A 25593-nucleotide genomic window follows, 5' to 3' on the forward strand; every position below is an offset into this window, starting at 1 on the left:
TACGTTCTCCCCGTGATCTGCGTGGGTTTTTCCCGGGTGCTCCGGTTTCCTCCCGCACTCCAAAGACGTACAGGTTTGTAGGTTAATTGGCTTTGGTAAAATTGTAAACTGTCCCTAGTGTGTGTAGGATAGTGTTAGCGTGAGGGGATCACTGGTCAGGACGGACTTGGTGGGCCGAAGGGCCTGTTTCCGCTCTGTATCTCTAAACTAGACTGGAGAGAGATGAGAAGGGGGTGACGTGGATAATCTACATGCCTGGAACTAGATGCTAAAATGAGAATAATTTAATGCTGCCCTGGATATGATGGCCTGAGTCAACCTATAATGTGGGCTGACTTTGCTGGATGGGGATTGACCAAAGGGCAGATGGAGTTAGAGATAATGAATAGACCACAAGGTGTGCTCAAGAGCTTGAATGTTGTTGGGATGAAGCTGTTCCAGAACCTGAATGTCCTTGGAAAGATCAGCGGTCAGGCAGCATCTGTGGAGTGAACAGACAGACAACCTTTTGGGTCTGGACCCTTCTTCAGACTGAGTCTGAGACGTCCACTTCCTCCACAGATGCTGCCTGGTCTGCTGAGTGTGTTTTGCTCAAGATTCCAGCATCTGCACATTCTTGTGTGTGTGTTAGAGATGGTGTTTGGTTAAAGATAAGCGATGTGTGGTGGTACTGGCTCCAGAAACCCTCTCCCTTCCTGCTTCCTGTGACTGTAAGGGAGACAGAAATAGACTTCAAAGAGATATAGACAGCCCAGTGGAAAGAGCGGATATGTGGCTGGCAAAACCTATTGCGTAGAAGTGTGAAGTGTTACATTTTGTGAGGATGAGCCAATATAGACCAGAGAGACCTGCGAGTGTGCATTGAAAATGGCAGAGCAGGAAAAGCATAAGAACAAGGAATATAGATGCAAGGAACTGCAGATGCTGGATCACAATGAAAGATCCAAAATGCTGGAGTAACTCAGACTCTGAAGAAGGGTCCCCCAACCCAAACATCACCTATCCATGTGTTCAAAAGGGAACTGCAGATGCTGGAATATCGAAGGTACACAAAATTGCTGGAGGAACTCAGCGGGTGCAGCAGCATCTATGGAGCGAAGTCTGAAGAAGGGTTTCGGCCCGAAACGTCGCCTATTTCCTTCGCTCCATAGATGCTGCTGCACCCGCTGAGTTCCTCCAGCAATTTTGTGTACCATCACCTATCCATGTTCTTCAGAGATGCTGCCTGACCCCCTGAGTTACTCCAGCATTTTTTGTCTTTATAAGAACAAGGGACTTCAGTGTTGCTTTCCTGCAAATGCACAGTGAAATTATTTTTGCATATTTACACATACCATGTTTTGGCGCCATTACTCAAAATCCGGTCAGCCCGCGCGCTCGATGTACTGAAATCAAAGTTCCCGTGAACCAAAGACTCTCCTCTCCTTGCCCGGCCATCTTTGTGTCTCGGGGGTGCCTCGTGCAGCCGACCTTGAAGGCGCTGGTGACATTACCCCGGTTCACCCTCCTACCAGCCCTTGCTCCACGCGTCCGACGTCTCCAGCTCCCTCCCGGTTACGCCGACCGACGAGCCCTCGGGCAAGGTCCCGTTGACCAACGAGCCTTTGGGCAAGCTCCCTTTTTTGATAAACTGTTGTAAAAGACCAGTTCAGCCATTGCTGGGATGTTATTTACACTTCTGGGTGCCATAATTTAGAGAAAATTGTTGAAGACAAAAAATAAGGTGTTGAAGAGATTTATTATCATTCCAAGGACCTCCAGGTTCAGGAACAGTTTCTTCCCAACAACATTCAGGCTCTTGAACAGCCCCTTAAACACTGAGGGCCTGTAAATCTGCAGCAAGTAAGATTTCCATTGTCAAGGAACTTAACACCATCCAACACAACCTCAGGCATTTTACTGCCTCCACTGCTAGACCAAAATACCAAGAGTGTGAAGAAGTTTCCCGACCCGAAACGCAATCTGTCCATTCCCTCCACAGATGCTGCCCGATGAGTTCCTCCAGCAATTCGTGCTCCACCCCGGATTTCAGCATCTATGCACAAATGGAGCAGCGGGTAGAGCTGCTGTCTCACAGTGCCAGAGATTCGATCCTGACCTCGGGCACTGTCTGTGTGCAAGGATGTGTGGGTTTGCAGGTTAATTGGTCCTTTGTACATTGGCCCTAGCGTAGGGAATGGATGAGAAAGTGGGATGACACAGGACTAGTGTTAATGGGTGATCGATGGTCGGCATGGACTCGGTGGGCCTAAGGGCCTGTTTCCATGCATTCAATCAATACATCAATCAATCTGTAGTTCCCCTTGTCTCCACTGAACATAGTGCCTACAATGTTTACTGCAAAATATGCTAGCATTTCATCAGATCTCAGGACACTGCACTGGTTCAATGGCACTTTATTGTTTCATGTATCGAGGTACAGCGAAATCTCTTTTTTCATAACGTCCAGTAAAATCTTACTAGACATAAGCACAATCATACTTAAGTACCAGAGTGTAAGAATAGCAGATTACACTGCAGTGTCATTTGATGAAAGAATGGGTCGACTGGGCTTGTATTCACTGGAATTTAGAAGGATGAGAGGGATTCTTATAGAAACATATAAAATTCTTAAAGGATTGGACAGACTAGATGCAGGAAAAATGTTGCCGATGTTGGGGGAGTCCAGAGCCAGGGGTCACAGTTTAAGAATAAGGGGTAGGCCATTTAGGACTGAGATGAGAAACATTTTCACCCAGAGAGTTGTGAATCTGTGGAATTCTCTGCCACAGAAGGCAGAGGAGGCCGGTTCACTGGATGTTTTCAAGAGAGAGTTAGATTTAGTTCTTGGGGCTAACGGAATCAAGGGATATGGGGAGAAAGCAGGAACGGGGTATTGATTTTAGATGATCAGCCATGATCATATTGAATGGCGGTGCTGGCTCGAAGGGCCGAATGGCCTACTCCTTCACCTATTTTTCTATGTTTCTACTCTTGTGATTGGTGTCCGCAGATTTATTTTTTGCTTTACCTAGTTTAATCTCTTAACTAAAACACGGGTCATCCTACAGGTCCTCCATTCGGCTGTCTGCTCGGATTTTTAATGCTAACGGTTTCTTCACTGGTATAAGTGAATGCGGGAGGAAACCGAAGATCTTGGAGAAAACCCACGCAGGTCGCGGGGAGAACGTACAAATTCCACACAGACAGCACCCGAGGTCAGGATCGAACAGCTCTACCCACTGTGCCGCCCTCTTCCTGTAACCTACCATACACCTACTATACCACTCTCGGCAAGCAAAGGTAAAAATAGAAAGTAGCTGGAGGAAGACAAACAGCCCTCCTGATGTGGAATCCAGGCTTCATTTAATTAAAACTTCCATCCGAACAACCTCCAATTTGTGTTCGACGGGCACAACTCTCCTCTCAGGGTCCCGTTTATTCTCTTGCCTGGCGGCAGCTTCTTGCAAAGCAGAGCCAGTGAAATAATCTGGTTATTTTTAGCGCCCGTTGGGAAAGTGCAGAGATCGGTCATTCTCACCAGCTCAACTACACACAGCCCACACTTCCCGTGGCAGCTGGAGATGCCTGCTGCGTGATTGGATTGGTGAAACAATGAGCTTTTTTTTTAAATAAGGGAGAGAAAACTGGTTAACTAACTCCCCGCCAGCTATGTTTCTCACAGCAGCAGAGAGAGCCCTGTTTTTTTTACACCGGGGGAAGAAAGGGCTTAATTATCTTTCGAATCGATCTGCTGCTGTTGCTGTGACACTGTGCCCTTTTTGAAATTAGTATTCTGCAGCCGGGGATACAGCGAAAACGTCCTGAGAGAAGAAGGGCGTGCTGGAGGAGGGAGCTTTTCAGCAGTAACATGTGTTAATTGAACGGGATATCTTCCTTTGTTTCACACTGGAGTGGGGGGATGGGGTGGGGGGGGAAAGAGGTGGGTGCGCTGAGGAGACATGGGGGAGAACGGTCTTGTGGGAGGGGGCTGTGCAGGAAGGAACTGCAGATGCCGGTTTACACCAAAGATAGACGCAAAGTGCTGGAGTAACTCAGCGGGTCAGGCAACATCTCTTGATAGAAGTAATTGGAGACGTTTCAGGTCGAGACCCTTCTAGACGTGAAAAGCCGCGACAATTCAAGACGTGAAAAGCCCATCTTGAATCGTGGATTTTCCGCGGCTTTTCACGCCTAGAATTTCCATGGCTTTTCACGTCTAGAATTTTCGTGGCTTTTCACGTCTAGAATATTCGTGGCTTTTCACGTCTAGAATTTTCATGGCTTTTCACGTCTTGAATTTCATGAAGTCTGAGGAGTTACTCCAGCATTTTGTGTTTATCTTCTGTGGAAGGGCTCTCTTTGTTCTGGTAACTTGGACGTTTGGTCAGCCCGTGGCAAATGGCAAACTGTGGAGAGTGCCTTATTGAAAGGTGGAAATATCTCGTCTGACAGAGTGGATGTTCCACCGGGTTGTGGTGTTGGGAATCATGGGTCACAATGGGAAAATCAGGGTCAGCTATACACAGGAAAGATGAGAAGGGATTTCTGGCTGAGTAGTCCATCACACAAACCGGCCTCCTCCACCATCGATTCCACCTACACCACGCTGCCTCGGGGGAAAGGACCCAACATAAACAAGGACCACTCACACCCAGCCTTTCCTCTTCTCCATTCTCCCATCGGGTAGAAGATACAAAAAGCTTGCAAACAAGTATAGCTGTTGTTTACTGAACAGTCCTCTCATAAACTAGGGTGCAGACCCGATCTCCCAACCTACCTCTTGTTGCATTTTTCTATCTGCACTTTCTCTGTAACTAACCCAAAACACTATATTCTACAATCTGGTATTTTTCCATTTGCAAGTTGTACTTGTCTATTACTTGATGGTACTCATGAAGCGTATAATTTGACTGGATAGCACGCAAGCAAACTGCTCCATATCCTTAATAGCCTCTATTCCAGGCAGCAGTCTGGTAAACCTCATCTGCACCTTTTCCAAAGCCTCTGCATCCTTCCTTCCCGTAATGGGGTGACAAGAACTGCACACAATACTCCAAATTTGGCCCAACTAAAGTTTTATGAAGCTGCAAAATGACTTCCCCACTCTTATATTCCATGCCCCAACCTCACTGCCACCTTGTCACTGCGTGGGTTCACTCTGGGTGCTCCGGTTTACTCCCACATCCCAAAGACGTGCGGGTTTGTAAGTTAATTGTTCTCTGTAAATTGCCCCTAGTGTATGGGAGTGGATGTGGAAATGGGATAACATCGAACTAGTGTGAACTGGTTATCGATGGCCGGCATGGACTCTGTGGGCCAAATGGCCTGTTTTCATGCTGTGTCTATTAACAAAGAAGTCCCAGCAATGATCTCAGTACAACAACACTGGTCAGAGACCTCCAGCCAGAATAACATTCTTCCAGCATTACTCTCTGTCTTCTATGGGTAAGCTCCTTCTGAATCCAAACTATCAAGATCGTGTGAATGCCGCGTATCTTAAATTTCTGGATCAGCCTACAAGGAGGGAACGTGAAATCCCTTGCTGAAATCCATATGGACTGCCATTATCCACTGCCCTTCCCTCATCGATCACCTTCATCACCACAAAAAAACTCAATCTAGTTTGTAAGACATGAACTGCCATCGACAAAACTATGCTCACTGCTTCCAATTAACCCATTCTCTTCCAATGAGAATCAATGCTTTCCCAAAGGATCCTCTCCAATAGCTTCCCTACCAATGATGTGTGACTCACCGGTCTATAATTTCCTGGATTATCCCGATTTCTTTTCTCAAACAATGGAACAACATTGGCTACTGTCCAGTCCTCTGGGAACCTGCCAACAGCTAAAGAAGATACAAAAATCTTCGTCAAAGCCCCTCCAATCTCCTCTCTTGGCTCTCTCAATAATCTGGTGCAGCACGGTGGCGCAGTGGCAGAGTTGCAGCCTCACTGCGCCAGATACCCGTGTTCGATCATGACTACAGGTGCTGTCTGTACAGAGTTTGTACGTTCTCCCCATGGTCTGCGTGGGTTTTCCCCGGGTGCTCTGGTTTCCTCCCACACTCCAAAGACGTACACGTTTGTATGTTAATTGGCTTTGGTAAAATTATAAATTGCCCCAAGTGTGTGTAGGATTGTGTTGTTGTGCGGAGATCCCTGGTCGCGCAGACTCGGTGGGCCGATGGGCCTGTTTCCGCTCTATCTCCAAAGTTAACTAAACTAGTCTTATCAGGCCCTCGGATATAACCAATTAATTGTCTTCAAAAGACTTAATGCTGCCTACTTTAGACTTTTACTTTAGCGATACAGGGCGGAAATAGGCCCTTTGGCCCACCAACTCCATGCCGACCAATGATCACCATGCATGCTAGCACACTAGGGACAATTTCCAACTTTTTTTACTGAAACCATTTAACCTACAAAGCTGTACGTCTTTGGATTCTGGGAGGAAACTGGATCACTGGGAGAAAACCCACGTGATCACAGGGAGAACGTACAAACTCCATACAGACGTGGTCAGGTTTGGAGCTGGTCTCTGGCGCCGTGAGGCAGAAACTCTACCGCTGCGCCACCGTGCTGCATTAGATAATTTGAGTTAGATTTTGGGGGCGGTTGTATGAGAGAGAGAGAGAGAGAGAGAGCGAGAGAGAGTGAGAAATGAAAGAGAGATAAATAGTGATAAATAGAGAGAATAGAGAAAGAAACAGGAGAGAGTGAGAAATAGAGATAGAAACAGAAATAGAGAAGAGAGAAATAGAGAAAGAAATAGATGGAAAACAAAGAGAGAGAGGGAGAAATAGAGACAGATAGATAGAGAGAGACGGTGAGAGAGAGTGGAAAATAGAGAGACAGAGAAAGAGACAGAGAAATAGCGAGGGAGTAGGGTTTCCTGCGATTCTGCGGCCTGTCCTCCCATGGACAATAACTGTCAACGAGACACAAATTGTGCCTGAAGTGTATGTGCCGGGTAGCCTACTTGTCAGTTCCAATCCAAGCCTCGCTGTGTGCAGTTGGCTGCACCTCAGTGCGTACCTAATCTAATCACCAAATTCCAATCCACTTCCCATTCTCTCCCCTTACATCGAATTCCAGCACGATAAATAATTTCCAACTGAGAACCTATCACATATCCTCATCCCATGAACAATTCTCCTCCCCAATTATTGCATTACTTGGTGGAATCAGTGGCGTACCTAAAACATTTAATATTTCCACAGTAATGTTCTGTGCTGAGTAATTTAGGCGGCATAGTGTTCGAGACAGCGGTAGAGTTGCTGTCTTACAGCGCCAGAGTCCCAGCTTCGATGCTGACTATGGAAGTTGTCTGCATGGAGTTTGCACGTTCTCTCTGTGACAGCATGAGTTTTCTCCGGGCGCTCTGGTTTCCGCCCACGCTCCAAAGACATACAGGTTTGTAGGTTAATTGGCTTCTGTAAGTTGTAAATTGTCCCTAGTGTGTAGAATAGTGCTAGTGTACGGGTTGATCGTTGGTCAGGGCGGACTAGGTGGGCCAAAGGGCCTGTTTCCACGCTGTATATCTAAAACAGGGGTTCCCAACCTTTTTCGTCCCGTTTATCCCTGGCAGATGTGGAAGGGTACACAGAGCTGTAAGGTGTGAAAAGGACAGATCAAAGAAGAACAATGATCAAGGAAATGTACCACGTTTAACCCAAAACCATTGTACATTTCCTTCATCATTATCTGCTTTGATCTGTCCTTTTCACACCTTACCTGTCCATATCTCCCTCTCCCTAGACTCTCAGTCTGAAGAAGGGTCTCGACCCAAAACGTCAACCATTCCTTCTCTCCAGAGATGCTGTGTGACCGGCTGAGTGTCTATCTTCAGCCAAGAACTTGCTGAGAAAGGCTGAGCACTCTGCACAACCTATTCGTGTTCGTCTCACTAATGCTTTGTTCCTATGTTCCTTCCTGCACAGCTGAAGAGCCATGAATCACATGGGTCTCTGCAGAGCAGCCAACTGCAGATAATGTTCTCTGTGTGATTTCTCAAACAGTCGACTGATCCAGTGGGTGGAAGAAGGGTTTGAATTTGTGTGTACGTTTCGCACTTCATGGGAAGTCCAGAAGCAATGTGTGTGGGCAGTGTTTGAATGTAGGAAACGCAACAGCCAAACATTTCACACAGCGAGATCTCACAATCTGCAGTATGACAATGGCCAAGTTAGTCTTTTACGTTCAGACACCAGGGGATGGCACGGTGGCACAGCGGTAAAGTTGCTGCCTTACAGCGCCAGAGACCCGGGTTCCATCCAGACTATGGGTGCTATCCGTGTGGAGTTTGCACGTTCTCTCTATGGCCATGTGAGTTTTCTCCAGGTGCTCCAGTTTCCTCTCACACTCCAAAGACATACAGGTTTGTAGGTTAAGTGGTTTCTGCAAATTATTCCTACTGGGTTGGATAGAACTAGAACCTGAGGGGCAACTTTAACCACACAAACGATGACGAGTTTATGGAACGAGCTGCCCGAGGAGGTAGTTGAGGTAGAAACTATCATAACGTTTAAAAGACGTTTGGACAGGTACATGGATAAGAAAGGTTTTCGAATGATGTGGCCAAACGCAGGCAGGTGGGACTAGTGTAGATGAACATGGGCAAGCTGGGCCAAAGGGCCTGTTTTGACACTGGAGTTGACCAGGCAAATATCTGCAGTACATTGTGCAGCAAGGAACTGCAGATGCAGGTTTAAACTCGCCTGAAAAAGGGTCTCAACCCCAAACCTCATCCATTCCTTCTCTCCAGAGATGCTGGCTGTCCTGCTGAGTTACTCCAGCTTTTTGAGTCTATCTGCAGTACATTGTATAGGTGGTGCATATGGCAGCTACGTACACAATGAGTGCAGGGAACAAAGGCTTATTGTGGTGGGTGGGGTCCCATGCAAGCAATTCCGCATGGTATTAAAGCTGCCTGATTGTTTTTGAAGCCTTACGCATCCAAGCAAGTGTGGACTATTCCATCACACTTATAACATGTGTCTTGTAGATGCTAAAAATACTTTAGTGTGTAAAAATATAGGGCACTCATCCCTAAATATCCAGCGTCTGATGTGCTCTCTGATTGATTGATTGATTGAAAGGCTCACAGATAGGCAAAATACTGGAGTAATTCAGCGGGTCAGGCAGTATCTCTGGAGAGCATGGATAGGTGATGTTTTTGGTCGGAACCCGTTTAGAGTCCACACTGATCATTGATCACCCGTTCACACTAGTTCTATGTTATCCCACTTTCTCATCCACTCCCCACACACTAGGGGAAAATTTACAGAGGGCCAATTAACCTACAAACTCCACATGTCTTTGGGACGTGGGAGGAAACCGGAGCACCCAGAGGTCAAGTTTGCACCCAGAGGACGTGTAAACTCCACACACACAGACAGCACCCGAGGTCAGGATTGAACCTGGGTCTCTGGCGCTGTGACACTGTGCTGACCTGTGGTGCTAGTGGGTGGTTTCTGTGGTGTTTGTGCCCTCGTAAATGCTGGTGATGTGGGGACATGGTGATGACGGGGCTGGTGAACACCATGGGCGGGTGCCGGACTCTCTTTGGGCATGGACGTCGCCTGGCGCTTTAATTCCACAGATATTACTTGTCAATTCTCATGCCATGTATTGCTGCACATATATGCGTTTTACTGAGGCACCGCATGTTTTAGCACAGCTTACCGAGTGTGCTCATTGCCGGGTAAGGGAGTGAATTACTCTCATTGTTCAGTTTTCTTAACCTTGTAATTTTCATCTGTATTAGTAACCAGCATAAAGTGGTGACAATAATAACCTTAACTTGCCAGGTAATTAATCATAGCATGGAAACAGGCCCTTCGGCTCAGCTTGCCCACACCAACCAACATGCCCCATCTGCACTAGTCCCACCTGCCTGCATTTGGCCCCTATCCCTCTAAACCTGTCCTATCCATGTACCTGTCTAATTGTTTCTTAAACATTGCAATAGTCCCTGCCTCAACCACCTCCTTCCATACACCCACCACCCTTTGTGTGAAAAGGTTACCCCTCAGATCCCTATTAAATGTTTCACTTTAAACCTGTCCTCTGGTTCTCGGAGGCAAGCGGCTGGAATATGTTAACTGAAAGCAGCTGAATACAAATGAGGGGAACCTGAGAAAATAAATGAGTTAGTTTGTTTAGTTTATTGTACTGTAATAATGTACATAAGTGGAGTATCTATGGTGTATGGGCCTTGGTATGTAACAGACTGCTTTAAGGTAGGGGCAATGGTGTAGATCATTTAAAAAATAATTAATTATTGGGATTTGAGTCATAAAATCAGTCAATTATTGGGATTAAAGTCATTAACAGCATGGAACCAGGCTCCTCGGCCCACTGACTCCATACCAACCACACATTTAGTGATTCTCAACCAATTCCGTCTGAAGAAGGGTCTCAACATGAAACATTACCGATCCATGTTCTCCCAGGATGCTGCCAGACCCGCTGAGTTACTCCAGCATTGTGTGTCTTTGTTTTTTACCCCAGCACTTGCAGTTCCTTGTCGCTACATTCTGTGGTTAAACCCTGTCTTTCTTTCTGTCGGCAGGCAGTGATTTGTCAGAGGGTGCTGCTGGAAGATGTCCACTCCGGACCCTCCGATGGGAGGCACACCTCGCCCAGGGCCCTCCCCGGGACCAGGCCCCTCGCCGGGCTCCATGCTGGGCCCCAGCCCCGGCCCCTCGCCCGGCTCGGCACACAGTATGATGGGCCCCAGCCCTGGGCCCCCATCCTCTGCTCACTCCATGACACCTCAGGGACCCGGGGGATACCCTGCGGAGAGCATCCATCAGCTTCATAAGGTACGGTATGGAGCTTTATTGTCATTTGTACCGAGGTACAGTGAAATTCATTCTCGTACACAGTTCAGTACAAATATCACTATACATAAGCATTTGGATACAAGATAGACACAAAAGGCTGGAGTAACTCAGTGGGACAGGCAGCATCTATGGAGAGAAGGAATGGGTGACGTTTCGGGTCGAGTCCCTTCTTCAGACTGCAGACCGGTCTGAAGAAGGATCTTAACCCGAACGTCTCTCTATAGATGCTGCCTGTCCAGCTGAGTTACATCAGCTTTTTGTGTCCATCTTTGGTTTAAACTAGTTCCTTCCTATACAGCACTAAGATACATCTTAGTGTACATCTTAGGATAAGCATCTCAGATATAGTACAATTGTGTAGCAGTATTACGCTGAAACAGTATACAGAGTTGCCGGTTTGGCGCCATTTTCAAGTCCCAGTCGTTGTCAGTACAGGGATGAAGGCCGGTTGCAGGGTCGGCCTGGCAACAGGGCTTCCACCATCGTCGCACTGCGCTGCCTCCCGCAGCCAGTCAGCTCACCAGCCCTCCGACCGACTCCTTCCATTCTGGGCGGGCAAACCCGAATATGTAAACTATAAACAATATAATAAACGGAAAAAGAAAGTATATATGTGTGCGTGTGTGTGTATAGACATGTATAGACATATATGTATGCATAACATATATGTGTATAATAAACATTTATGCGTGTGTGTGCATAGACATACATACACATATAGAGTATATATATATATATATACACACACGTGTGTATGTGTGTATATAAAGTAGACAAAAATGCTGGAGAAACTCAGTAGGACAGGCAGCATCTATGGAGTGAAGGAAGTAGGCAACGTTTCAGGTCGAGACCCTTCTTCAGAGTGACAGATCAGTGTGAAGAAGGGTCTCGACTCGAAACGCCGCCCATTCCTTCTTTCCAGTGATGCTGCCTGTCCCACTGAGTTACTCCAGCATTTTGTGTCTATCACTGAGTAGAGAAGTTGGGAAGTCACGTTACAGTTATACAAGACATTGGTGAGGCCACGTTGGCCTTAATAATGGTTAACACACACGAGAGAGGGGAAAATTACTTTCCCATCATTTTAAAATCCCAACTGTTCTGATTTAGAAAGTTTGGAAGAAGCAGAGCTGAGGGGAACCTTGAAAAGGAAGTTACATAGATTCTTTAAATAGTTCAGGGCTTAGGGAATGAGAACATGACTGTTTGCACATTAAACACACTGGTACAAGCACGATGGGACAAATACTTCCTTCATACCTGCAAGATTCAATATTTTTGGAAATTGTATAGTCTGGCAGTTTAATTTGCCATCAGTAACCTCTGCTACACGGCATTACAGTGCAATAAACTGAATGTAAAGCATGTAAAGATCCACATTTTCCTGCCTGTATCCTGTCTGAATTTTTATTCTCGGGCATGCTACTTATGATCAGCATAACCCTCAGTGTTATGCCCACATCACTCTGCACTATATTCCTGTATATCATGTTCTACCATACTCTTGCCTATACATATTGTTTGTATAATGCCCTAATCTATGAGACCTCTTATAAAAGCACCTTAGCCATCATACTTTACTGTGTATCACCTTGATCACGCATAACATTCAGTATATAAACCAGAACTACTACACCTCTCATGGGCACTGTGAGCATGACACGGTGATGCAGCGGTAGAATTGCTGCCTAACAGCGCCAGAGACCCGGATTCCACCTGACTACGGGTGCTGTCTGTATGGAATTTGTACATTCTCCCCGTGACCGTGTGGGTTTCCTCCGGGTGCTCCGGTCTCCTCCAAAAGCGTCCCCAAAGACGTACAGGTTTGTAGGTTAATTGGCAAGGAGACACACAGACACATGGAGACACACACGCACATGCACACACACGCGCGCGCGCGCACACACACAGACAGAGACACACACACACAGACACATGCGCTGACACTGACACACACACAGAGGCACATACACACACATATATACATGCACATACATACACACGCGCATTCATACACACGCACATTCATACACATGAACATTCATACACACGCACATACATACACACGCACATACATGTACACACACATACATACACACGTGCACACACATACATATGCATGCACATACATATACATACATACACACATACATACATACCTGCACACACATACATATGTATACACATACATACACACACACACACACACACACACACACACACACACACACACACACACACACACACACACACACACACACACACACACACACACACACACACACACACACACACACACATACAAACAAACCCTTCCTCGTTGTCGTTGCCTCTGTTTGCTGGGGGATGTCCAGCTCCACACAGTACCAGCAGGCTGTGATATGGGTGGGTGGGCCAGGGCTGTGTGCTGCAGCTCTGCTGCTGGAAGGGTTCACTGCCTCCCAACGTCTTGTTTCTCCGCAGGCGATGGAGTCGATGCACGAGAAGGTGATGCCCGAGGATGCGCGCTTCAGTCAGATGAAGACCATGGGCATGAGGCCAGGCGCAAACAGCGGGATGGGACCACCACCCAGCCCCATGGACCAGCATTCACAAGGTGCGACACTTACAACACAACACCGCCCCTTTGTCTCACATTTAACACAACACATAATTCCACTGGTGATACCTATAATGTTCTCTCATCTTTTGATCTTCCACTTCTCAATCTTCCCTTTGCTCTGCCTCTTGTGCTTGTCTTTGACTTGATTGTGTTTAGGTATACATGTCCACCACCGATTTTTGGTCTCTCTTGGTTGCAGAGCCTTGCTGGATTCTCCGTTTAGCCGGATCAACCGAGGTCAAGGCCTTGGGGGCTTTGTGTACAAAGTCGGCTGCAGAAGTCAGCCATGCAAACGGATCTGCTAGCTCCAGCTAGGCTAAGGAATTCCAGAGCCCTGACTGCAGGGGGCAACTTCCATCCGCTGATCGGCCTATAATCCTCGTCCATATTCCCAATTTCAATTCCCTGTGGCACCAGAACACATTGGTCCTCTGAAGCAACTCAGCGGATCAGGCAGCATCTGTGGGAGGAATGGACAGGCTAAGTTTCAGATTGGGACCATTCTTAAGTCTAAAATGTCACCTGTCCATGCCTTCCACAGATGCTACTGAGTTACTCCGGCACCTTGTGTTTTACTCTAGTTTCCAGCATCTGCAGAGCCTTGTCTCTACATAGCTTTATCTGCCTGGATCTTTATCCCTAGAATTCAGTCACTATGCAGTGCCTTGTCCCAACTTCCTCTCCTTTACCTCTCTGACTGGGCGGCACTGTAGCGCAGCGGTAGAGTTGCTGCCTGACAGTGCCAGAGACCCGGGTTCCATCCTCACTACTGGTGCTGTCTGCAAGGAGTTTGTATATTCTTCCTCTGACTGCTTGGGTTTTCTCCGGGTGCTCCACACTCCACAAAGACGTACAGGTTTGTAGGTTAATTGGCTTTGGTTACATTTGTAACTTGTCCCTAGTGTGTGTAGGATAGTGTTAGTGCACGGGGTGATTGCTAGTCGGCACGGGCTGAAGGGCCTGTTTCCTCGCTGTACCTCTAAAGTTTAAAGTATTGATGGCCTTTCTTCTAATATTACGTGCTGTTGATTGAGGTCAGGTTTGGTGATACTTCCTTGACCATTTTGTGTTGCTGATGTGTATGTGAGCTACTGCAAGTATAAAGAACATGTTGCACAGATGTAACCTGCCACTATCCTTCACTTTCAGGTTACCCCTCTCCTCTGGGGGGTCCCGAGCATGCCCCCAGCCCCGTGCCCGCCAACGGCCCGCCGTCGGGACCACCCATGCCCACCGGACCAGGGGGTCTCCCCATGGATGGAGGGGAGATCCAGAGCGTGGGGCAGCAGAACCGTGGACCCTCGCCATTCAACCAGGGCCAGCTTCACCAGTTGCGGGCACAGATCATGGCGTACAAGATGCTGGCGAGAGGGCAGCCCATCCCGGACCACCTCCAGCTGGCAGTGCAAGGGAAGAGACCCCCACCTGGAATGCAGCAGCAGATGCAGTCTCTACCTCCCCCCTCCATCCCCGTCACTGGAACAGCGTCTGTCCCTGCACCAGGGAACTACAACAGGCCACTCGGTAACAACCCCTTTCAACTCACGACGGCTCGCGCTTTTAATTTGTGTGGACTGCAATATTTGGAGCCTCGGTGTTCAGTTTGGATCACCCTGCATTGTAGGTCCATAGACAAGTTCCAATGTCCGCAATGGGGTAGAGGTGAGGTATGGGAATGAGATATGGGTATGGGTATGAGAATGGAGCAGCTGGGCTTGTACACTCTGGAGTTTAGGATGAGAGGGGATCTCATTGAAACATAAAAGATTGTTAAGGGTTTGGACACACTAGAGGCAGGAAAGATGTTCCCGATGTTGGGGGAGTCCAGAACCAGGGGCCACAGTTTAAGAATAAGGAGTAAGCCATTTAGAATGGAGACGAGGAATCACTTTTTCTCGCAGAGAGTGGTGAGTCTGTGGAATTCTCTGCCTAAGAAGGCGTTGGAGGCAGGTTGTCTGGATGCTTTCAAGAGAGAGCTAGATAGGGCTCTTAAAAATAGCGGAGTTAGGGAATATGGGGAGGAGGCAGGAACGGGTTCTGATTGGGGATGATCAGCCGTGATCACATTGAATGGCAGTGCTGGCTCGAAGGGCCGAATGGCCTACTCCTGCACCTATTGTCTATTGCAAGCAGTACCATGACTTATGGAAGGACCGTTCAGAAGCCTGATAATAACAGTGTCTTCCACACTCCTGGTGCAGGGTAGATCTATGAGGATGTTGCCTGATCTGAAGGGCCTGAGCTGTATGGAGAGGTTGAGTAGGTCAAGACTTTGAAAGCTGGAGGCTGAGGGGTGATCTTACCGAGGTGTACACAATCGTAACGAGAATAGAGAGTCTACAGACTCAGGATACCCAGGATAGGGGAATCAAACACCAGAGTATATAAATTTAAGGTAACAAGGAAAAGATTTAAAAGGAACCTGAGAGGCAACTTTCTCACGCACAGGGTGGCGGGCAGATGGAACGAGATGCCAGAGGAGATAGTTGAGGCAGGCACTATAACAGCATTTAAAAGGCATTTGAGCAGGCACATGAATAGGAAAGATTTAGAGGGATATGGGTCGAACACAGGCAAATGGGACTAGTGTAGATGGAGCATCTTGGCCGGCATGGATGAGTTGGGCGGAAAGGCCTGCTTCCGTGCTGTATGACTCTGTGACTGCTAGCATTGGTCTGCTGGCCGAGCTTCAGTGAGACGTAAGGAACCTCTAGCCTGTGACTGATGAGAAATGTGCGCTGGTCCCACCAACTCACCCGCACATCATCCGAGCTCAAGTATTTAACGATCCACAATATTTGGCACTGCATGCAATACATTTATAACACAAGTCGCAAAATCCTTTATCATCAGGTGGCCCGGTTGCGCAGCGGTAGAGTTGCTGCCTCACAGTGCCAGATACCCGGGTTCCATCCTGACTACGAGTGCTGTCTGTACCGAATTTGTACGTTCTCCCTGTGACCGCGTGGGTTTTCCCCGGGTGCTCCGGTTTCCTCCCACACTCCAAAGACGTACAGGTTTGTAGGTGAATTGGCTTTGGTATCATTGTAAATTGTCCCTAGTGTGTGTAGGATAGCGTTAGCGTGAGTGGATCACTGGTCGGGACGGACTTGATGGGCCAAAGGGCCTGTTTCCGCACTTTATCTATAAACTAAACTGGAGAGAATGTCTGCCTTGCATCAGAGATGAGAATGGGGTGACGTGAATAATCTGTATGCCTGGAACTAGATGCTAAAACAAGAAACAAAAACAAGTGCGTGAGGATCGCTGGTCGGTGCAGACTCAGTGGGCCGAAGGGCCTGTTTCCGTGCTGTATCTCTGAACTTAGCTTATTAAATTAGCTTGGCTGAAAATGCTGCCAGACCAATAGATAGATGTGCTGCAGAACAAAATAATGATGGGTTTTGATGTGATAAGGGAAGAGAAACTGTTTAAATTGGCAGTAGCTGGAGGACACATGTTGAGGATAATTGTCTAAAGAACCATAGGGAGTTCAGGAGAATTTATTTTACACAGTTTATTATTTGGAACTGGCATGCAGTGTCGAAAGGGCCAGTGGAAGCAAATCCAATCATAACTTTCATAAAGGGATTGGAGAAATAGGAGGAAAAAGGTGTCAGGCTGGAACTAGCAGGGTAGTGGGACTAATTGGGAAGATAGTTGAAAGTGCAGTCGGATACATGGCCTTAGTCACAGTCGTACAGCATGGAAACAGGCCATTTGCTTAACCAGTCCATACCCACCAAAGCTAGTCCCAATTTCCTGCGTTTAGCCCATATCCCTCTTAACCTGGCTCAACTAGCTTCTCTGGCACCTCGCTCTGAACCTTTCTTATCCACATAGCTGTCCAAATATCTTTAAAATGTTGTTATTGAACCTGCCGCAACTATTTCCTCTGAACTTCTTCCATATGCCCACTTTATATAGTGTGATTCGCGGCGCAGCGGTAGAGTTGCTGCCTTACAGTGCCAGAGACCCAGGTTTGATCTAAGTGTCTGTCCAGTGATGTACGTTCTCCCTGTGACCGCTTAGGTTATCTCCAGGTGCTCCGGTTTCCTCCCACTCTCCAAAGGCTCACAGGTTTGTAGGTTGATTGGTTTTGGTAAAATTGTAAATTGTCCCCAGTGTGTAGGATGGTGCTGACGTACAAAATGATTTGTTGGCGAGGACTCGGTGTATCGTTAAAGTTTAAAGAGAGAGAACTCATTTATCGAATAGGAATTAAGAGGGATCACCCATTCCGACATCACCCATTCCTTTTCTCCATAGATGCTGCCTGACCCTCTGAGTTACTTCAGCATTTTGTGTCTATCTTCGGTGGACTTTGTCTCTGGAAATGTTACGCTATATTGCTGAAATCTATATTCTGCACTCTGTGTCTTTCTCTTTGCTCTATCTGTTGTACTTGAATTTGGTTTGATTATACTTACATAAAATATTATCTGATTTCAATGGAGAGCATTCAAAGCAAAGCTTTTCACTGAATCTCAGGTACACGTCGTGGAATCATATTCATACAGCTTGGAAACAGGCCGTTTGGCCCAACTTGCCCATGCTGACCAACCTGCTCCATCTACACGTCCCACCTGCCTGCTGTAGGCCCATATCTTCTCTAAATCTATCCTATCCATGTACCTATCCAAATGCTACTTAAAAACAATTTGATGGCCCCTGCTTCCAACTACCACCTCTGGCACTTGTTCCAACCTCTGGTTTAAAAAAAGGTTATCCTCCAGGTTCCCATTTAACTTTCCGCCCTCCCCTCACTTTAAACCTATGTCCTCTGGTTCTCGATTCCCCGGGAAATGATAAACCTAAACCCTATTGGTAAAGAAAGGACCGTTTGGCAGAAGCAATTGACCTGTTCCAGCACTTGCCAAATCTTGGTCCCCCACTTCCTCCTGCTCTGTTTATCTTTATTTCATCCGCATCTCTGCACCTGCTTTGATTTTGACTTTCTCCTTTCTTTCCCCCCTTCCCCCCGTCGCCTCTGTGTCACAGGCATGGCAGGATCCAACATGATGCCCCCTGGATCTGCTGGGGTCAACCAGGGAATGCAGTGCCAGCCACCCAGTGGCCCGTGCAAACCCTGGCCGGAAGGTAAGGCCCTGAGAAACATAGAAACATAGGTGCAGGAGTAGGCCATTCAGCCCTTCAAGCTCGCACCGCCATTCAATATGATCATGGCTGATATCCACATTCCAGCTTTTCCCCCATATTCCTTCATTCTAGCCCGAAGAGCAAAATTTAACCCTCTCTTGAAAACATCCAGAGAATTGGCCTCCACTGCCTTCTGTGGCTTCTTGGGACCGTTGCCGGGGTACCTCACAGAGAGTCAAAGTGATGGGACCGTTCACAAAGCTCGTACTCTGCTTGATAAGTGATAGGAGCAGAAACAGGCCATTCGACCCATCAAGTCTACTCCCCCATTGAATCATGGCTGATCTATCTTTCCCTCTCAACTCCATTCTCCTGCTTTCTCCCCATATTTCCAGACACCCGTACTAATCAAATATTTATCAATCTCTGCCTCCTGGCCCCCACAGCCTTCTGAGGCAACAAATAATCCACAGATTCACCACCTTCTGACCAAAGAAATTCCACCCATCTCCTTAAAGGTACATCCTTTAATTCTGAGGCTATGACCTCTGGTCCTAGACTCTCCCACCAGTGGAAACATCCACTCCACATCTACTTTATCCAGGCCTTTCACTGTTCAGTAGGTTTCAATGAGGTCTTCCCCTCATCCTTCTACCTTGTGGCTCAGAGCTGCGAGGAGTTTTTTAAACAGTCACAGAGTCGAACAACACAGGAACAGGCCCTTCAGCCCATCAAGACCATACCAACCACCAGCCACCCATTGACACTAATCCCATTTTTTATTCTCACCGACACACTGGGGACAGTTTACAAAGGTCCATTAGCCAGGCGTGGGTTTGAGAAGTGGGAGGAAACCCTCGTCCAGACTCCACACTTTCATCCCCTGAGGTTGGGATCGAACCCAGGTCTCCAGAGCTGAGAGGCAGTGGATCCTTTAACTGTGCCGCGATGCTGTCCTTCTGATGAGGAGAGAGGTGTAGAAAGTGTAGTGAGTTTGATTTCAACGACACAAAGTGCTGGAGTAACTCAGTGGATCCGGCAGCATCGTTGGAGAACATGGATCGGTGACGTTTCAGGTGTTAGGGCGGCACGGCGGTGCAGCGGTAGAGTTGCTGCCTTACAGCGCCAGAAACCTGGGCTCGATCCTGACTACGGGTGCTGTCTGTACAGAGTTTGTATGTTCTCACCATGATCTTGTGGGGTTTTTCCCGGGTGCTCTGGTTTCCTCCCACACTCCAAAGACATACAGGTTTGTAGGTTAATTGGCTTTGGTAAAATTATAAATTGTCCCTAGTGTGTGTAGGATAGTGTTAGTGTACGGGGATTGTTGATCAACGCATACACGGTAGACCAAAGGGTCTGTTTCAGCCTTGTATCTCTAAACTAAATTAAACAACACATAATGTGGGGGGTGGGGGGGGGGGGGGGAGATACGTTCAAATGCAGCAACAAGAGTGGAAACGTTGTAGGGTATTGTCTGCACGGAGTTTGTATGTTCTCCCACGTGGGTTTTCTCCAGATTTCTCCCACACTCCAAAGACGTACAGGTTTGTAGGTGAATTGGCTTCTATTAATAGTAAATTACCCCTAGTGTGTAGGATAGTGTTAGTGTACGGGGTGACCGCTGGTCGGCGTGGACATGGTGGGCCGAAGGGCCTGTTTCTATGATTGATCTCTAAAGTCCAGAAATAATGATGGGATAGGGGAGGTGGGGTATGATGAGGGGGATGTGGAGGAGGAGGATGGGTAGGCGGGAACTGCAGGTGCTGGTTTAAACCGAAGATAGACACAAAATGCTGGAGTAACTCAGCGGGACAGACAGCATCTCTGGTGAGAAGGAATGGGTCTGGGGAGTTGGTGGTAGTGATTGGTGCTGACTGACTGGGGGGGAGGAGGGAGGGAGGGGGAAGGGGTGGGAAGGGGAGGGGGAGGGAGGGAGAAGGAGGGGGAGTGGGTACAGCCGCCACAAACCTGGACTTTATCCTCACTCTCTCCACCATCTCTGTCTTGCAGCTCCCATGGCCAACGCCACGACCCCCACCACAGCCCCGCAGAAGTTGGCACCCCCGCAGGCCACGGGCCGCCCTTCGCCCGCCGCGCCTGCCGTGCCCCCCGCCGCCTCTCCGGTGATGCCTCCCCAGACGCAGTCGCCGGGGCAACCCGCCCAGCCCCCCCCCATGGTGCATCACCACCAGAAGCAGAACCGCATCACTCCCATACAGAAGCCTCGAGGCCTCGACCCCGTCGAACTGCTGCAGGAGCGCGAATACCGGTGAGGAGTCGTGCACCATACCCCTCCCCTCTCCTCTCCCCCCCCCCCCCCCCCCTCACACACCTACCCCAGTGCCTTCTTTCCCCACCCAACCCCCTCCCCCAACCCCCCTCACACCCTCCCCCAACCCCCTCCTTCGCCACCATCCCCAACCCCATCCTCCTTACCCCACCCCCCTCCTCCCAAACCCCCTCTTTCCCCACCCTCCCCAACCCACCTCCTCCCTCAACCCCTCTTCCCCCATCCCCTCTCCTCTCCCTCACACACCTCCCCCACCCGACCTCCCCCAACTCTCTCTCACCCCCCTCCCCCAACCCCATCCTCCTCACCCCCCACCCCCACCCCATCATCATCATCACCCCCCTCTCCTCCTCCTCCACTTCATCCATCCTGGGACTCTGGCCCTTTGGCGCCACCACGCCGCCCTGAAATGATGCCCCTGCACAGAATCCAACTGGGGACATTTCACTCGTGAAGCGAACGTGATAACCGCTACGCCACGGAAACCGCCACTGCTAATGTTGAATTGTGTCAATTGCCAGGCTGCAAGCACGGATCTCCCATCGGATCCAGGAGTTGGAAAACCTCCCCGGTTCACTGGCAGGAGATCTCCGCACCAAAGCCACCATCGAGCTCAAGGCCCTGCGGCTCCTTAACTTCCAGAGGCAGGTTTGTATTGGACCAGGGAAGTTGTGCCTTCACGTCTGGTATTGTCCTGTAGCTGTGGCCCCGGCTGTCTACAAGTAACAAGATTAACAAATGCACCTTAATGGGCCTGTCCCACTTACGCGACTTTTTCGGCTACTGCCGGCGCCCGTCATAGGTCGTTACAGGTCGGCGAAATTTTTCAGCATGTTAAAAATCCAGCGGTGACCAGAACAAGGTACGACTCTTTGGGCGACTACTCTCGACCATACAGGCTTCACCCCACGACATGTCACCAGGGTGTCGCCTGTATGGGCGTGAGTAGTCTCCTAGTCACCCAAAGTATCGTAGCGTCGTTCTGGTCGCCGCTGAATTTTCAACATGTTGACATTTTTCGGCAACCTATGACGGGTGCTGGCAGTCACCGAAAAAGTCGCGTGTGGAACAGGCCCTTTAGTTTAGAGATACAGCGCGGAAACAGGCCCTTCGGCCCACCAGGGCCGAAAGGGTTATTTCCACGCTTTCTCTATAAAGTCTAAACTATGGTTGACCAAAGCCCATCCAATTCAGACTTTAAATGAATCCACCCAGGTTAATTGCCATTTGCAGAAGTGCTTACAAATTTCGCTCTGAAACACTAGATCTAACTTAACTTAATCTGCATGACAAGTGTAAAATGCCAGGTTCGATCCTGACCTCAGGTGCAGCCTATGTGGAGTTTGCACACTCTCCCTAACACCACATGGGTTTCCTCCGGTTGCTCCGGTTTCCTCCCACACCCCAAAGACGTGCGGATTTGTAGGCAAATTGCCCCTCGTGTGCAGGGAGTGGATAAAAAAGAGGGATAACATAGAACTAGTGTGAAGGGGTGATCGATGGTCGGCGTGGATTTAGTGGGCCGAAGGGCCTGTTTCCACGCTGTATCTTTCAAGCAACACTGTGAGAGGGTAATTTCAAGGACTTTGACATTATGATTATAAGTACATAATCTTCCTTAGATAATATGGTAACTTTTGTGGTACTTTTAAGGAGCTAATAGCATTTTGGTTCAATCAAAGCTCAGGTTGCAGGAAGCTGCAGTACCTAAATAGTACAGATGGTGTCAGCACTGTGTTTCTAGTTGCTCTAGTGCTCAGCTGCACCACCCACAGGTAAGATTTGGCAGTGCAGCTTAATCAGTTGGTTCAAAATGATAGGAAACAAGGAACTGCAGATGTTGCAAACGCGAACAAAAGTTACAAAGTACTGGAGTAACTCAGCAGGTCAGGCCGCCTCTCTGGAGAATATGGATAGGTGACGTTTCAGCACAAGCGTCTGACGGGTCCTGACCTGAAACATGGCCTATCCATGTTCTCCAGAGATGCTGCCTGACCTGCTGAGTTACTCCAGCACTGGTTAAATAGGATATTATAGAGTCAAACAAACACCCTCAGGAAGTGGTTAAGGCAGGTTGAATAACATGTAAAAGACATTTAGGTACATGGATGGCAAAGGTTTAGTGGGGATATTTATTTTAGAGATACTGCGCGGAAACAGACCCTTCAGCCCACTGAGTCCATACCGACCGGCTATCCCCGCACATTAGGGACAATTTACACGCTAGGGACAATTTACAATTACACCAAGCCAATGAACTTACACTTCACTTCTTTGGAGTGTGGGAGGAAATTGAAGATCTAGGAGAAAACCCATGCATGTCACAGGGAGAACGTACAAACTCCGTACAGATGGCACCTGTAGTCGGAATTGAACCCGGGTCTCTGGCACTATAAGGTAGCAAGTCTGCCACTGTGCCGTATATGATCCAAAACGTGGGTAAATGGGACTCGCATGGATGGGGCATGTTTAGTCGGCATGGACGAGTTGGGCCGAAGGGCCTGTTTCTGTGCTGCATGATTGGGTTGTGGCCTTCATCCTTCAGTGAGCATGGCAAGCATGGGGATGGGATGGCTTTGAGGGGTTGCGGGCATCACTCGGGGGTGTATGGCGGCGCGCGTTGCTCCCGTTGGCTGTGACGAGCCTCCCGTGCGTTTGTATTTTTGCCAGCTGCGCCAGGAGGTGGTGGTGTGCATGCGGAGGGACACCGCGCTGGAGACGGCGCTCAACGCCAAAGCCTACAAGCGCAGCAAGCGGCAGTCGCTGCGCGAGGCGCGGATCACAGAGAAACTGGAGAAGCAGCAGAAGATCGAGCAGGAGCGGAAACGCCGGCAGAAGCACCAGGTGAATATGAACGTCGGAGCAGAGAATCGAGACCATTGTCGACACGGGTAGCCTCTCTATGGAGAGCTTGTCCCTCACCTACTGTGACACAATTCAATCGTTCAGTGGTATGAATGAATGAATGCATGTGACAATTCACTGTTTGAGTTTGTTTTTCATACCCAAGGGTATGCAAAGAGTTGCCACATAAAGGGCGGCGACTTGGTTGCAAAGTACCCCATTTTACACAAACCATCTATTTGTGGTCCCCCTTTCATTCTCAGCGTTCCTCCTTTGCTCCAACGTCCAGCACACGCGTGGCCCGTCCTCGACCACCGACAACATCCTCGATCTCGACCCCGCCGTCCCGTCCTCAACCCGCCAGCACCCCTCATCGCCCGCCCGACCGATCCCCTGAACAATTGCAACCGGGTCCACTCTTGACGCCTCCCTGGCACCGACCCAGAGTCCGGCCGCGAGGATCCAGCTTTTCTGCCGCCCTCTGGGAGGCATCTGCCGCCCACGACCGTCACATGTGTAAAGTGCCAACATGGTGAAATTATTTTTCATGCAAACAGCTCAGTAGAGTATTGCACCCCCCCCCCCATCCCCGATTAGCAAATGTACAGAAATAGTCCGCATGCAAGAGGCGTCGTGTTTTGGCGGCATTTCCAAAGTCCACGCTCTAATTCTCCTGTTCCAAGCTGTTGCTGGACCTCCAGCCATCGCCTTCCTTGGACACCACGTCCACCCCTTCCCCGCCCACCTTTGTTCCCCGAGGGAGGGGGGGGTGATATCCTCCCGCAGCTGACCTCGAGAGCGCAGTGGATCAGACCCCGGTCCCTTCCCCTCTCCTTTGGCCTCACTCCTTGCCCATCGCATCCGCCATTGCTGGCTCCATTCTCCCAGTCTTCAGAAAGCGATCAGGGGCCGGCTCCCTCTAAAACCACAATCTGTTGGACAATAGGTGCGGGAGTTGGCCATTCGGCCCTTCGAGCCAGCACCGCCATTCACTGTGATCATGGCTGATCATCCACAATTAGTACCCCGTTCCTGCCTTCTCCCCATATCCCTTGACTCCGTTGTGTCTCCCGTTCGGCTGAGCGCGTGAGACACAACGGATGATAACCGGGTAGTTTTGGAGCGAGGGAGCTTCGTTTCAATGAGGGGGGGGGATGGTAAATGTTCAAGCAGTGTCCGTCCGCAGTGCCTGTGCGTTGATCTTTGTGAGCGGCCCCCGACTGATGCCGCCGCTTCTTCTTGCTCCAGGAATACCTCAACAGCATCCTGCAGCATGCCAAGGACTTCAAAGAGTATCACCGCTCCATCACAGGCAAGATGCAGAAGGTGACCAAGGCCGTGGCCACCTACCACGCCAATACCGAGCGCGAGCAGAAGAAGGAGAATGAGCGCATCGAGAAGGAGAGGATGCGCAGGCTGATGGTGAGTAGCAGCCGCCCCCCTCCCATCCCCACCGGCCCACTGGGCACCCACACAGAGACACACCCGGGGGACGGTACTCGCATACCATCTTTACCCATGGGTTGTATCAGCGCTGAGTCCCATCCAGCACACCAACCTGCTTCATGCAGGGGTCGAAGGAGAAACAAGGCACAGGGACAGCAATATTGTCCTGTGGTTGCACTGGCGATGTATGAAATGTTGAAACTACCTCCTGTCTCTCACTCTCTTTCTCCCTTATTTCCCTTCTCCATCCCCTCTCTATCTCTCCCGTCGCTCTCTTGCTCCCTCTCTGCCTCTCCCCCACTCCCTTTTTCCCGCTGTCTTTCTCCCCGCACACCCCCACACATCCTCACACCCTCTCTCCCGGCCCCCTCTCTCCCCGCCCTCTCTCTCCCGGCCCCCTTTCTCCCATCCCCCTCTCTCCCGCCCCATCTCTCCCCCTCCCCTTCTCCCCCTCTCCCCGCTTCCCTCTCTCCCTGCC

General features: G+C 49.1%; 1 protein-coding gene across 15 annotated transcripts in view; it reads left to right on the forward strand.

Moving 5' to 3' along the window:
• The window catches only part of smarca4 (SWI/SNF related, matrix associated, actin dependent regulator of chromatin, subfamily a, member 4), a 93283-nt gene that overhangs the window by 8877 nt on the left and 58813 nt on the right, over positions 1–25593 (forward strand). For 10 of the 15 annotated variants that reach the window (XM_033050931.1, XM_033050929.1, XM_033050928.1 and 7 more), the window contains exons 1-8: positions 10588–10809; positions 13294–13426; positions 14582–14956; positions 18434–18532; positions 20546–20804; positions 21347–21473; positions 23496–23669; positions 24918–25091. In XM_033050931.1, the coding sequence (XP_032906822.1) occupies positions 10588–10809; positions 13294–13426; positions 14582–14956; positions 18434–18532; positions 20546–20804; positions 21347–21473; positions 23496–23669; positions 24918–25091 (1563 nt within the window). Of the gene's footprint in view, positions 1–3050; positions 3283–10552; positions 10810–13293; positions 13427–14581; positions 14957–18433; positions 18533–20545; positions 20805–21346; positions 21474–23495; positions 23670–24917; positions 25092–25593 lie in introns of those variants that run through there. The other 5 variants (XM_033050924.1, XM_033050925.1, XM_033050926.1 and 2 more) reach the window with 5 other exon arrangements.

The sequence above is a fragment of the Amblyraja radiata genome, chromosome 35, assembly GCF_010909765.2.
Source record: "Amblyraja radiata isolate CabotCenter1 chromosome 35, sAmbRad1.1.pri, whole genome shotgun sequence".
Lineage (NCBI taxonomy): Eukaryota > Metazoa > Chordata > Chondrichthyes > Rajiformes > Rajidae > Amblyraja > Amblyraja radiata.